The sequence below is a fragment of the Anarrhichthys ocellatus genome, unplaced genomic scaffold (assembly GCF_004355925.1).
Source record: "Anarrhichthys ocellatus isolate YVR2014 unplaced genomic scaffold, GSC_Weel_1.0 scaffold14, whole genome shotgun sequence".
In the NCBI taxonomy this organism is placed as follows: domain Eukaryota; kingdom Metazoa; phylum Chordata; class Actinopteri; order Perciformes; family Anarhichadidae; genus Anarrhichthys; species Anarrhichthys ocellatus.
In genome coordinates, this window is record NW_022280044.1 from 2,162,172 (window position 1) to 2,176,712 (window position 14,541).

Consider the following 14,541-nt stretch of genomic DNA (forward strand, 5'->3'; position numbering starts at 1 on the left):
TGTGTGTGTGTGTGTGTGTGTGTGTGTGTGTGTGTGTGTGTGTGTGTTTCTGTCCCAGGTGGCAATAGACTTCACAGCATCCAATGGTGATCCCAGAAACAGCTGCTCCCTCCACTACATCCATCCCTACCAGCCCAACGAGTACCTCAAAGCGCTGGTGGCTGTAGGAGAGATCTGCCAAGACTATGACAGGTAGAAACCACTTCATCATTTATCTATCGATGACACACTCGCACACATACACATACACACACTAGCTTGTCCCTCTCAAGGCCTTTGTCCTTCTTTGTCCTCTGTGCCTTTCTCGATCGTTTTCAGTGAATTACGTGCCTTTTTGTCTTTCTCTAGTGATAAAATGTTCCCTGCGTTTGGTTTTGGAGCACTGATACCACCTGACTTCAAGGTAGGGCATTTGTGTGTATGTGTGTTCACAGCAACAGGGGGAGTTGTGGTTACTTTAGATTTAGGCTTGAGATCTCTTTCTGAGGCACAGCTTGCTTTTGATCAACATGAAAAGAGAATGCATCTGCCAAACTGTAAATTGGACTGAACATGTTGTGCTGAGTGTTCAATTTGACGTGGCGGTTAACGGCTCTGTGTTCTCTCTCTGCCCCACGTGAAGGTTTCACATGATTTCGCCGTGAACTCTGATGAGGACAATCCTGAATGTGCTGGTGAGCTATCAAACAAACACACACACACACACACACACACACTTCCTTGTATTTACACAGACTTCTTGACTCACAAAAACTTTTATTCATGCACCACAGGACCAAAGCAGTCCCGCAGTAGCACTGCTGCAGGCCTCTCATCTCTCCCTCCCAGTTAGACCCATATTTCTCCCTCTATATCGGTCCCTACTCGGTTTCTTCCCCTCAAATATACAAATACACGCACACACACACACATACACATATGCAGCTGGGAGATTTGTCACTATGCTGCAGGAAGTATTTCGGCCTCTAAGATACAGACAAAAACAACACTAATCTGTATGTGTGAAATGGGCTTTTGTGCTCTTCTCCCCACATAGCTGTGTTCCTGCCGTGAAGGTGTGTGTGTGTGTATCAGCGTAGTTTGTGTGGACTATGGGAATGCTTGTTGAAAATTGCCCAGTCACCTTGGAGTGTAATCATACAGAGCGATTCATTTTAGTGGATACTTTTGCAAGTACAAGAACTTTGACTTGGAGAGGTGAAGACAAATATATAAGTGGCAAAAGAGCCTGTGTGTTGCAGGGATCCAAGGCGTGGTGGAGGCCTACCAGAATTGCCTCCCTAAGATCCAGCTCTACGGGCCCACCAACATCGCTCCAATCATCCAAAAAGTTGCTTCGTCTGCCTCCGAGGAGATGCACACCAAAGAGGCCATGGTGAGCGAGATAATGAGAAAGAAAGTCTGGGCTATTTTGTTCCTGTTGTTGTGATTGTTGTTGGTGTTTGCCCTGGGACACAGGAGGAGAAGGGAGAGACAAATAGCAATGAAAAGATAGAACAGATAAAAGATGGGACTAGGAAGGGGCAGAAAGAGATGCATTGAAAAGAGGGAGGAAGTGATTGATATTAATTTAATTCCAGTCATAAATTTTAGAGCACAAATTCCTCTCTGCAGTAATGCCTCCCTCTTCTTTCTGGCTCTCTAGTGGATTCGAATGAGTTTTATTCAAATTAGCCCCTGACAAGAAGCCACTTTGAGAACATAAAAGTCATCGAATATCTATTCCTCCCTTCCCACATCCACCCACAACTTTCTCCCCTCCCATCAGGAATACTTCATCCTGTTGATCCTGACAGACGGCGTCATCACCGACATGGCGGACACACGGGAGGCCATCGTGCATGCGTCCCACCTGCCCATGTCAGTCATCATCGTCGGCGTGGGCAACGCAGACTTCACAGACATGCAGATATTGGACGGGGACGATGGGATCCTGCGTTCACCAAAGGGCGAGCCTGTCCTCCGCGACATCGTCCAGTTCGTCCCCTTCAAGGACTTCAAACACGTGGGTGGTGATTGAGGAGGGGAGAAGGGCGAGGGGTAGAAGTTTTGGATTTCTGGAAAAATCATAGAGCTTTTTATAAATGCATTCCTGCCAGAAAATGTGACTAATTCTCCAGGGAGGTCAGGCAACATCAAGACACATACAAATGGGGCACTACATAATAAAGCAGCAGAATGAGTTTTGTAACATGCTTTTTGCACAAGATGCTGTATTTCAGCTATATTTTTCTACCTCGTGTGGTTACTTCTTCACAGCCAGCATAACTATAGTGGATACCGAGCTCTTACTTTAATACGTAAGAGCTTTTTCAAGCTGAATAACAACAGTAAAGGGCATAAGAAATGTGAGGTTACAAAAGAGTATCTTGTCATTAAACGTTAAGGAATTTCACAGCAAGGCCACAGACTTTAAAAAAGCCTCTTAAGTGGGCTCAAGTGTTTTTTTTTCAATACCGTTGCCAGAACAACACCTGAGGTTCTGTACTGAAAAAACTAAGTTTTCACAAATCTACTGCAGAAAACAATGTATGCACAAGGCTCATGTAAAAGATAGTAAATATGGTGTCATAACCTCTGTGATAATCAATGCCCACACATGAAGACAAGCTGCCACTGTGCCTGGTCCGGCTCTTTTGAACAGGACGTGGTGCTGAAATAACATCTAGTAAATTTACCAGATGGTTAACACAGATAGTAAATATAATCATTTGAAGTGAGAATATGTAACATATGGAAGAAATATAACACAATCCTTATCTTACAAATGAGAAGAGGAATTCATAAGCAATAAAACACACCCTTCAGTTTATGTTCAGGGGTTTTGTAAATACAGCATTACTTGGCCTGGTACGACCAGTAGTAGTATGGTGGCTACATTTTTGATAGAAATTGCTATGCAGCTGACATTATCGAGTTAGATTGATGACTTTATGGCACTTCATTCCTTACATCATGTTTTCTGTTATCCTGTAATGGCCACTCACTGCTCCTCTTCGAAAATTGATAGCTTTGTGTTTGAATTGAAACACAGTTTTAATCCCACGGTTGTGGCCTATTTGACCATGATATATTTGTGTCTCACAAACACAAATTGGGGGCACCTGAACCCTAATGGCATGCTGAAGAGTTTCTTTAAGGCAACAACAACCACAACAGCAGCACTTTTTAGTCATCCTTAAATCACGTGGCCCACAGTTTTCTCTAGCCCGTACTTCAACAGAGAACATACATATCACATAAATGAGTCTTGATTTGCTGTTCGCCGTTGCTTACTAATGGGGAAAATGACATCTCATATTGGATACAATTCTAAAACAAACAAATAAAATGTATTTTAGTCTTAAATTATTTCTGTGACATAAATAATTTGTCTTTAGCGAAGGAGTCTTGGCCATATATTAGCCGCATGGCCAAGGCATGGCAGGTGGAATTTGTTTTCAGTACAGTATGTTAATATCTGCAGCACAAATACATGAATGGACAATAGCAGACAATCATGGTAATGCGTGTCAGTTATGTCAACATAAGACATTTCACATAAAAGACCAGTCAAATGACATCAAACAATGAATTAGCAGTGTTCTCCCGTAACAGGACATGTACATCCAAGGGTCAAATATAGTACTTAATCCTGTTTTTAAAATCTTCTGTGTTTATAAATGAATCTAGTGTGTCTCTGTAGCGCACACAAAGATGAGGTTGCAAAAGCTTTAAAAGCACGTTCACCAAGGACAGTTCGTGTTCGAGGAATGACGTACATAATTTGTCAGCATTACCCAAGGTTGCAGCTACTGATAGTTTCAGGAGTCGGTAGAGAAGTATTATCGTTTAGAAGAAAGATGTGGAAATGTGCGATGAAAGTGTGAGTAAACATTATTTATTGTTACTCGAAAAGTATCGAGGTTCAATACCAAGGGGGCACACCAAGCAATGGCTTTTAAAACGTTCTACTCAGCATTGGCTCTATCTGTCTGTGTGTGTGTGTGTGTGTGTGTGTGTGTGTGTGTGTGTGTGTGTGTTGGGTGGATGGGTGGGTGTCAAGAAGTGCTGTATTCAGGGGGTAACGAGTGTGAATGTGTGGGCGTAATATGCTTGGCGTGCTCGTCAAAACCCATCAGCTATCTTCTCAATGCGCGTGTGTGTGTGTGTGTGTGTGCGTGTATGTGCACGTGTATCTCTCTGGTGGCATTAATTTTGTCTGACTTTGACAGGGTCAGTTTGGCCCGGTCTGTTATGGTGAGTTTGGTCTGTGACAGGTTGAGACATCAACAAATTACATCCAGCTGAACAGAGAGAGAAGGGGGAGACAAAGTGCTCAAACATAAACCTAAAAGTAAATAGAGAGACAGTCAGAGAGGAGAGGTGAAGAACAAATTTGGAGGAGCAGAAGCGGAAGGTGGAGGGAGAGAGACAGCGGCCGGTGGTTGTGGTGGTGGCGCAGGGGCGGGGTGGGGGGGGGTCAACAGGAGACCGGAGCTAAAGACAAAAGGGAGCGAGGGAGTGTGTGACAGAGGTGGAGAGGTGATTTTCTGCTCTGTCGTTTCTTTTCAGAAGGGATTAGCAGGATGGAGCTGCTGTGAGACAGGCAGAGTGGGGGATAACAGGTAGATAGGAGCTGGGAGGGAAGGTGGAAATGAGAGGAGGAAGGAGAGGGAGTGGGGTCGGGGTGGCTGCACTTTGATGGTGCATTGTCTCTGGGAATTATGGGAGACGGAGTATACGACAGACTCTCTGACTTACAGGAATTGGAGGTGTGTGCGGTGTGGGAGCATGTGAGCGTTCAGGTGGAGGAGTGGCTGACTTGTATGCGTGTGAATTCATGTACGCATAAGAATGTGCTTCCCTTTTTTTAACTGTATATTTCAAAGGAAAAGTCTTACATTTAATCCATCATCATTCTAGTCCTTTGATGGAATAAGACAGGTCTTTTTGTGACCAACTGTTTTTTATTAGTTATTTATTAGATATGTGTAACAAAATAAAAAGCAAAGAGGCAAAAAGTCATATACAGACACATAAAAGCACAGAAATAATTGCCCCAGTGTTGAACCATTCACAGAGGACACAATAGATCAGAATACAATGAATAAAAATAAACACTTAGCTGAGGTGATTATGAGAATTCTAGAAGGCTAGAACGAGAATCCTAGCAACAAATAGCTCCAATTAATGTCGTAGTTTTTGTAATTCAGTGTGGAGGTTTCAAACATAAACTTTATTGTCATTTTATTGGCTGCATTGGTTCCTGTTAGGAAAACGTACATTTTCCACAAACCTATGCTGACCCATGAAAATTGGAATTGCCTTTTGTTTTTTCTCAAATAATAGCAAAATAGGACCAAACACAAGGGGACTACTTTCCAGTATTATCTGTACCCAGGTTTAATGCATGATCATTTGCTTTTGTAATGTGTAAAGAGTTTGCTTTCATGCATTATTTTTAATGAATAGACAGGATCTGATGAGCTTTTCTCCATAGCAAACAAACTATGATGCTAGAGGACAAAAAGGTGAAAGCAGGGACGTTTTGAGGTTTTCAAATGAGCTTGTCTGATAACATCAGTCTCACTAGTCCAGACCTTTGACAGCTTCAGGCTGACAGCAACACAACGGCAAATCGTAGCATCCTAGAATCATGCATGGCTGATGACGTGTGTGTATTTGTGACCCCTCGCTTCCTCGCTCTCCTTCTGTCTCTGTGTCTCCAGGCCTCCCCAGCTGCACTGGCTAAGAGTGTTTTGGCAGAAGTCCCTAACCAGGTGGTGGATTACTACAACGCAAAAGGCATCAAACCCAAGTGTATGTCGGACTATGAGTCCACAAGAACCTTCAGCCCCTGACAATGGACTACATGCAAACATACACTCAAATACATACATATATCATGTATATATACATATACAAATGTATGTATGTACTGTATAATACATATACACAAGTAAAAGCACAAGCATATTTCCACACACAAACAAACACATAACCATATCACATAATACATAAAGTAGTCTAGCTCAGAGAATTAGTTCGTTCTGGTGAAACAATTTGAACTACACCGTTGATGACTGTTGCATGTTTGGCCACAATGGCGTCACCTGGGAAATTATTACTATCTACTGTATACCTAAAAGATATTTATAGAAATAAGAGCAGTCTTTTGAACCAGCATGCAGACTCAGACCATAGCCCACCCAAAGAAATGACATTCCTACCTTATTTAGATAACTAGCAAGTAGCCTAAGTAACCCAAAAGATCTGTGGGTAGTAAAAAAAATGTGACTGCATAGCCCGCAATGCTTAGAATTAGCAATTCAAATGTTATTTATGGCAACGGTGTCCCTGTTAGTGTACCGCATAAACGCATGAATAATTCAGCTCCTGCTAATATCCAATCTCCAGTACCCGCTTGCTAGTTATGAAATAAAGTATCTCTGTCATTTGAGTGACATTCAGGGTTGTCGTGGGTGTTTGGGGGTTCTTTTCTACAGATTTGTTTGAGATTTTGCTAAATGGAAATGAACAACTTAATAATTGTAATAATTTCTTAATAACCTTCTTACATTGTAAAGAGTTTTGGGAGGTTAGCAAAGCGTGTGTGGTAGACACTTATCAGTGAGCTGAAAACTGTTTTTTTCTGTATTCTGCATGTTGATTATAATAAAGACATTTTGGTTTTCTCATTTCGGTGTGATCCAATGTTTGTGTGTATGTGTACTTGTATTAATCATGTTGTGGGTAGATAAATATGTCTATAAATTGCCTGGGATTCAATTCAATTTTAGATTTTTTGGTTTTTGGTAAAGGATAGTGTAAGGTGTGGGGCTAGACATGTATTTATCATTGTAAGGTTCTCCAAGGAATTCATGTATAACAAATTGACTTCCTCCCAAGTGACATAAATCAAAATGCATTTTGTGTGTTCAGGGTTGCGATATAACCTAGAATTAAAAAGAACGACAACAAAGACTTGATTTATTTTTCCCTTTGAGCATCTGTTTCTCCGTTTACTGAATATGCAGACTATTTGTTTATGCAGACCTCCACTTAGATATCACTCACCTCTATCTATATCTCTAATGGACAGCCCTGTAGGTTGACAGTGTTATTTGTTTGTGTTGCAGTTTCAAGTATTGTGGAGTGCTGGTTCGTGACATCTTCATCCACAACATTTCTCTTTCACTCTCCTCTATATCTCCCAGACAGACATTAAAATACAAGAATAAATTATCTCCCAAATCTCCATATAGTTAATTAGGGCAAACCAAAGTTGTGCTGTCCTGAGAGTGCACTGCATGCGTGCCTCGGTCTCTGACAGTCTGATCAGTATTCAACAGAGAAACCTCCTGATATCTGTGTCAGAGACCACCGACATCAGAGGAATTACATTGAGAGACAGTGAGTGGATCGGATGTATAAAGGCTGGATGAAACCACTGAAAAGGAGAAATACTCTACCTTATATACTAATCTTTTCTGGTCTATTATAAAATCTAATATCATTATCTTAAGCTATATTTTTTATATTTAATACAATTACCTGGGACAATGAGCAATAACACTAATAATGAATTAAAAAAACGATTTTCAAATGTTACTCAGTGTATAGTTAAAATTCAGGAGATTTTCAATGTGACTTGTTTTACTTGATACCCTTCAAAATACAACACATTTATCATGCTTATTTGTTTTATTTATCATTGTTCTTTATTATTTTATGCCTTGTATAGAGCTCATGAATGGAAATGTAAACATCAACATTTCCAGGACAACTTAGCAAAATCCATCTGTTAATGAAGATCAGGTTGTATGATTGAAAGCTCGAAAACTACTAAATTAACCTTTAAGGGAAATTGTTATGTCAATTGTTGTTTCCAAGGTCAAGAATGAACTTTGAAATTCTTGTTTCGTTTCTGTTGGGTTATTTGTATCAAATCTTTAGCAACATTAAGTTTTATATAACTATAACAGTTTAATCGCGTTTTGGAGTATCAAAGTATCAAATTAAGAAATAAAATTAGTTGCGTGGAACCATTTTCATGACCCTCTGTGCAGGGGATCTGTTTATCTCACGGACCGGAAGTAGCCAGGGTGACATTTAGAACAGGACGAAATCGAAGGCATGGTTGTGCGTATGCTGTGAGAGCTCGTGTCCCTTTAGTTTGTGTGTAGCTTTTTACATATTCATATGTAGCCAAGTGTACACGTTACAGAGCGCAATGGCGTCGTGGAGCTGTCGGTTTCTTCTTCAGCGGGGAACTCGAATATTTTCTCTCCGGACAGCAGCTGAAAGGTGGCTAATGCTAACTGGCTAGTTGTGTCAATGTAACTGAACTGAAGTTAGCTTCAGCACGTAGGTTGCTGTCGTGAATTACCTGTACAGTCTAATTCTACGCTGTTCTTGTTTATATCTTAGCCTTTTATTTGCATATAAATGAGCTACTGTTACCCCCCCCCCTGCAAAGCAACACCAAAGCTAGCTTAATTGTCTCTTATAACAAACGTCATCGTGTAAATATTTCCTACAGTTTCTCAAGGTTTCTTGACTTGTATTCTTTTGGTGTATGTTTTAGATTTTTAGTGCTCTAATGTTACACGAAATACTAAATGATTAATGTAGAGACCGTTATAAAGGACAACACTGATGGACCAGTCTACAGTAACACATGAGTCACGTGTTGGTGGGCAGACTTTATTATGACAACATGTCACCACGGTTCATTCAGTCCTGTGTAACTGTTTTAAATGAAGCTTATTGACTGACTCGTCACTAAGCAGTGATGCACAAACTGTCCCTGTGGATGTGTGAACCTGCTTGTTATTCATCTGCGAGGACATATTATAATAATTATTGTTATTACTAAAGTGCCAGAGTAGTATGAGATCTGAGGCAGGGAGGCAATCTTCAGTTTAGGTTAAACAGTGAATGCACGAATTAGCCTCAAACTCTTTAAATTGCAATAGGCATATCTAACTATGTTCTGCAATTTAACATTAATTGGCAAGGCAAAATAATAATTATTTGCAGCCCTTAAGTAATAAGCACACATGTATGCTACCTGGACACAGTTACTGGTCATTATTAGTCTAGCTCTGGACGTTCGTGATGGTCTTACTGGGAAATAGCTCCACCTAATTCCCTGAATTTCTTTTTTCTTGCAGTCCTGCACACGTGGCGGGTTGTATTAGGACGGTAAAGACCACAACGTGGTTTGATGAACACCTCACAGAGGACAACCAGGAGTACATGAGAAAGAGCGCGGCGCAGGAATACAGGCGACAAACAGCTGATAAGCTCAACCCGCTCAAAGATGAGCCTTGGCAGCGTCAAGAGTGGACACGGGGTAGGTGTTGTGGTCGGTGAGAGCTGTGAACATCACCAGCCCCCGTTCTGTTCGCTCACACTTCAACCGTCTTTTCATCTGCTCCTCTGCCCAGGTAGTCGAAGAGTTGGGCTAGTAGCCGTAAAGTTGGGGATGGCTCCTATCTGGACAAAAACGGGCGAAAGACATGTCGCCACCATGTTACAGGTAGCCCACACACACACACACAGCTGTTGTGCCTTCACTTTGCATCAAAACAACCGCAGATGTTCTTCAGTAATGATGATGTGTGTTTGTGATCCGTAATGAAATGAGCAGCAGGTTAAAGTATCAGTCAGATACATTGGATTGTTCTGTAGAGAGTGTGGGGGGGGGGGCGGCGACAGGAACAATAGCAAACATTGAACACCCTGAAGAGATTTGACGTTTATTCTCATCACGTTTCAATCTCATCGACTAATCCGTCAGTGAAGTGAATTGATTGCAAACTGCAGCCGTGTGCGCTAACTCTCATCTTTATTGATAGTGACTCACTGTATTGGGTAGCACAACAAACTCCTGTTGCAATTTAAAGTGAAATGTCAAAGTTAATACTAAGACTTTGTCATCACCGCCACGTCATATCAGAATCAAGGACAAACACAAACTTCTTTCCCGTCTGCTGATTCACTTTTAGTCATTTGTTTCTTTTCAGCTGACTCGGGAACAGTCTGTGCTAGATTGAAAAGTAGAGCATTTAATTGTACTTTTTCGGGGTGAAAGTACTCCCACCACTTTGGCATTGTGGTACATGTTCTATCTGAAGCCACACTGAAAGTATGGGACAATTAATAGCACAGCATTTTGAATGTTGCTTTGTAAAATGACATTTTGTCATTTATGTGGGTTATATTTTCCTCTTCTTTCCTCGTCCTCTGATTTACTCGCAATGTATCACGTACTGCTAAATGGTGATGTCATCCTAAAGAGGTTCTGTGAGTTAGCCAGTTGCCCCATATTTAAGTGTTTTACACTTTCAGCTAATTGCATATTTTATTTGTTGTAGGTCAGAGTTGCACATTGTTGACTGTTGTTAATCCAGCCACTGTTGGGTTTTTTCCAGGTGCAGGACTGCCATGTAATAAAGTACCTGTCCAAGGAAGAATATGATGGACACACCGCCGCCCTCTTGGTCGGAGGGAAAAACGTATCACCATTCCATGTAAGAAACAGCTGTTAATATCATTAAATAATGCATGTGTTAGTTTGTTTATCTTAGCTGAGAAACTGGATATGTTGACATATGAAACGACTGCTTCCCTTCGCTTTACAGACACTTATTATATTATTATTATTTATATATTATTATTACTTTATAGTGAATTTCAGCACATTGTTTAACTGTCTGGCTCGCAAAGCCACCGTTTTGTTTCTTTTTTTAAATGCTTTCACACACAAAAAGCCTGTAAACTTGTTGCTCAACAACAAACAGCATAAGTTAGTAGAGACGAGCTGGTGAACACAGTGGAGCCCGATATTTCCCTCAGTAGTTGATAGAGGCCATAGTTATTGCAGGTTGTATGAAAAGTAACATTTTGGAAGACAAAAATATGTTTTTGACTTGTTAGACTTGTGAGGATAATCATAGAAAGCTGAAATGCCTCTGCTTTGTTATTCCATGAGAGGTCGTTCAGCAGCTGTCCCAGAAACAGAAACGTCTCATAATTATTTTCTGCTTATTTATTTTTTACCTAGAAATTGCATCATTACTCAATAATATATAACAATACAAAGAAATGTCTTTGGTTTGAATTCTTCACTAAAAATTCCACCACAAATCTCAACATTATAGACGATTACTTTACATATAATATTCATTAAGAAGGCTGAAACTTGTTGAACCGTTCAATTTGTACTAAATTGTGTGAGAATATCTTATCGTACCCGTCGCTATGCTCTTAATGCCAGCAGAGCAGCCAAATACTCACTCGCATCACAATGTCCATTATTTGCTCATTTTAGTTTTGGCTACATTTCATCATCATGAAAAATAAAATCGAATCGGTGCGACAGCTTTATGGAAGCACGACTGACTTTTTGTCATTTCCCCGTAGAATTGAGATCACATCAGGCCTCCCAGTTCTAAAAGCGTTCATGAATACAGATCCAGAGTCAGGAAATTATGCTCACCCACCAACACATCAGTGTCTCATCTCAGGCGTCTAAATAAACTGGATCTAATAGATTTCATTGCCGCTATTTCCTGCACACACACACATTTATAAATTGTCTTTCATGCTCGTAATAAACTCTTACGGTCCCATCGCTGCGTCAGACTGACCTCTATAACACAAACACTGCAGCCGAAAGTGACAGACGGCAACACTGGCTGTCCTGTGAACCAACACGTCTATCTCAAAAAGAGTAGACAATTTTAAAGTTGTTGTTTTTTGCTCTTTTTAAATCACCTCTTAGTATGTATGAGGAGGCACTTTTCTTTCTAAATGTTGCATCTGTCTTTATATGGTTAAGGGGAAAAAAAGAACACGGCTGTATAAATCAAAGTGTAATGTATTCACTGGGTCTTGATAGCTTGACAGGTTGTTTTAGAATCCCTCTCACACGGAGTTTGTCGGAGTGAGAAGCTCTGGCAGGCTGCTTCTCACCCGTCTGTTGAAAGGGAGAGAGAGAGAGTGTAGAGTGACTGGAGGGGCTGAGATGAGAGCGAGCCGAGCGAAAGCAAATGTCAGAGGCACTCACTGCCAAGTGTGTGCACGCGTATGCCTGCGTGTGTGTGTGTGTGCGTGCGTGTGTGTGTGTGTGTGTTTGGCTGCTGTACAGTCATAACAGGGCCCACTGTTAATTTTAATATGCCAAAGTCCAACTGCTGTTCGTTCTCACATTGCTTCCTCAAACATTTTCTCTCTCTCTCTCTTTCTGTCACTCTGACCGACAGAGGTCTGAAGAGCAAATGGAGATGTTCCAGAATGCGGGCGTGCCTCCGAAACATAAAGTCACCACCTTCAAAGTCTCAGACAACGCCCTCATCAAGCCAGGTAAACACACGTGATTTAGCTTATGAGTAAATAAATACTCATTTACTATGTTTTCCATGTCGCACAATAGAATCATTTTTTTTTCTTTTTGGCCGTTTTGGTACAAATGTAATGTGATCTTGTTTGTTGTGTGTTCAGGCACTCCTCTTTATGCGGCACATTTCCGTCCAGGCCAATATGTGGACATCACAGCCAAATCGTAAGTTATATTTCTGCCAGCTTTCCCTCCTCGCTGGCGCTTCCTCTTTGCTTCCTCTCCCACTTCTTGCCCTTTTTCAGCTCCAAGCATCACATTTTGAAGATCGCTTTTTTTACTTTACAAGAAAGTCCAAACCTCTCTTTTTACACCCCTATCCTCTGAGGCAACAAGTCAACATACTTGAATTTAAAAGTATGAATTTTCTTGTGTGTGTGTAGCATTGGTAAGGGGTTTCAAGGCGTGATGAAGCGATACGGGTTCAAAGGTCAGCCAGCCACCCACGGCCAAACCAAAACTCATCGCCGACCAGGAGCTTCTGGACCTGGAGGGGTAAGACACACAGACGCTCACTCACACGTACTGTGTAAGACGCTCACACACACACATGTACTGTGTAAGACGCTCACACACATACTGTGTAAGACGCTCACACACACACACGTACTGTGTAAGACACTCGTCCATGCCAGATATGAACAGTTGGCTTCCCATAATCCGGTCATGTGAGCGCGTGTGTCTTTCATCATCTGCGTCTAGGATCCAGCCAAAGTTTTCAAAGGGAAAAAGATGCCCGGCATGATGGGCAACATCTTCGTCACAGCTTATGGACTGAAGGTACACGCACTCACAAGGACACACGGTCATGGTGTTGAAGTTTTCTTTGTCCTTGGCTGCAATGTCAGTTCAATGCTCTTTCATCTGCATCCTCTCTCTTCCAGATATGGAGGGTCAATACCAAGTATAACGTGCTGTATGTCAACGGCTCTGTGCCCGGCCACAAGAACTGCGTATTGAAGGTAAAAATAATCATATTCAGAAACACTTGTGATGTATGAAATCGAAGGTCAATCCCAGCATGCTTAGTGTTCTGACAGAGACAAGTGACCTTGCACCTGTAAAACTACCTTCACACCTGCAAGATCCATCTTCATGACACTGTGCTGGATCAGCAGCGTGTGTGTGTGTGTGTGTGTGTGCGTGTGTGTGTGTGTGTGTGTGTGTGTATGTGCGTGTGCGTGTGCACACGCATCTGTTTGTGTTTGTGTGTTCTTCTGTGAGGGAATGGAAGTGCGCACCTTAATGATGTTAATAATATACACAGCATCCATCTCCATACTCGGCAGGTTGTGTTTGCCTTTTTGTGTGTGTGGACACACACTCGGCCTGTTATTTGTTTTGCAGACAAGCGATAATGAATACAAATGTGCATTGCATTTCACCCAGCTCAGCTGTGTTACACACACACACACCCCTAGATTCACTTATATTATATTGCCCTAAAGGGCACACACATTAGAGCAGGTTAATGTTTGTTCATTGTTTATTTGTATTGTTCTGTGCAGCTCTAATGACCCTCTGTAAATGAAGAATAGATGTTTTATTGATTACAATTTAGACTAAAGGCTGCAACAAATAATAACTTTCGTCATTGATTATTTTTTTATAATGAATATGATTCATGTGGGAACTCATAACAAACACTGATCTTTCCCCAATATTGTTGGTAATTGATTAAAATGTTAAGTTGTAACAAGATTATTAGTAAGAATAATGATGTTGTGAAGATTTGAATCCTTGGTGACACCTGTACTCCTTCCCTTGAGAATTCCTCGTGTTTATCTGCATTCAGGGCAGGAATGGCAGCATCTGCCACTAGCAATAACGGCTACTATGTAAAGAGGTAATCACTCACTGTGATGTTATGTTGCCAACCAGGAATCAAAAATACAAAAACATGATTTGATTTCTTGAAGGTTTTGCTGCTTCTGAAGGGGGGGCATGACGGAAAACGTTTGAGAACTGCTGATTAGATTTGAAAATAGATTTTGGTAAATGCCTGTAACACGTTTTCCAGAACATACGGTAACATCACCAAAGTGCCTGTTTTCTTCTACCAACTGTACAAAACTCAAAAGATATTTTATTTAGAATGAAATAAAACACAGAAAAGCAGAGCATCCTCACATTTGAGCAGTTTTTGGTTGAAT

The 14,541-nt window shown here is 41.1% G+C and overlaps 2 protein-coding genes across 2 annotated transcripts in view; both read left to right on the plus strand.

Annotated features, from left to right (window-relative positions):
• cpne4b (copine IVb) overlaps positions 1-6,969 on the plus strand; it is a 21,065-nt gene extending 14,096 nt beyond the window's left edge. The window contains exons 11-16 of the mRNA XM_031854294.1: positions 59-192; positions 349-403; positions 623-674; positions 1,242-1,375; positions 1,769-2,005; positions 5,712-6,969. Coding sequence (XP_031710154.1) covers positions 59-192; positions 349-403; positions 623-674; positions 1,242-1,375; positions 1,769-2,005; positions 5,712-5,843 — 744 coding nt within the window. The 3' untranslated portion in view covers positions 5,844-6,969. The remainder of the gene's footprint in view (positions 1-58; positions 193-348; positions 404-622; positions 675-1,241; positions 1,376-1,768; positions 2,006-5,711) is intronic.
• A 1,112-nt stretch (positions 6,970-8,081) lies between these two features.
• On the plus strand, positions 8,082-14,535 carry mrpl3 (mitochondrial ribosomal protein L3). The gene is made up of 9 exons (XM_031854333.1): positions 8,082-8,289; positions 9,159-9,340; positions 9,435-9,526; positions 10,422-10,520; positions 12,255-12,354; positions 12,493-12,553; positions 12,772-12,883; positions 13,091-13,168; positions 13,273-14,535. Exons 1-9 carry the CDS (start codon positions 8,216-8,218, stop codon positions 13,387-13,389), a joined length of 915 nt encoding a protein of 304 aa, XP_031710193.1. The 5' UTR covers positions 8,082-8,215; the 3' UTR covers positions 13,390-14,535.
• Positions 14,536-14,541: the final 6 nt, after the last annotated feature.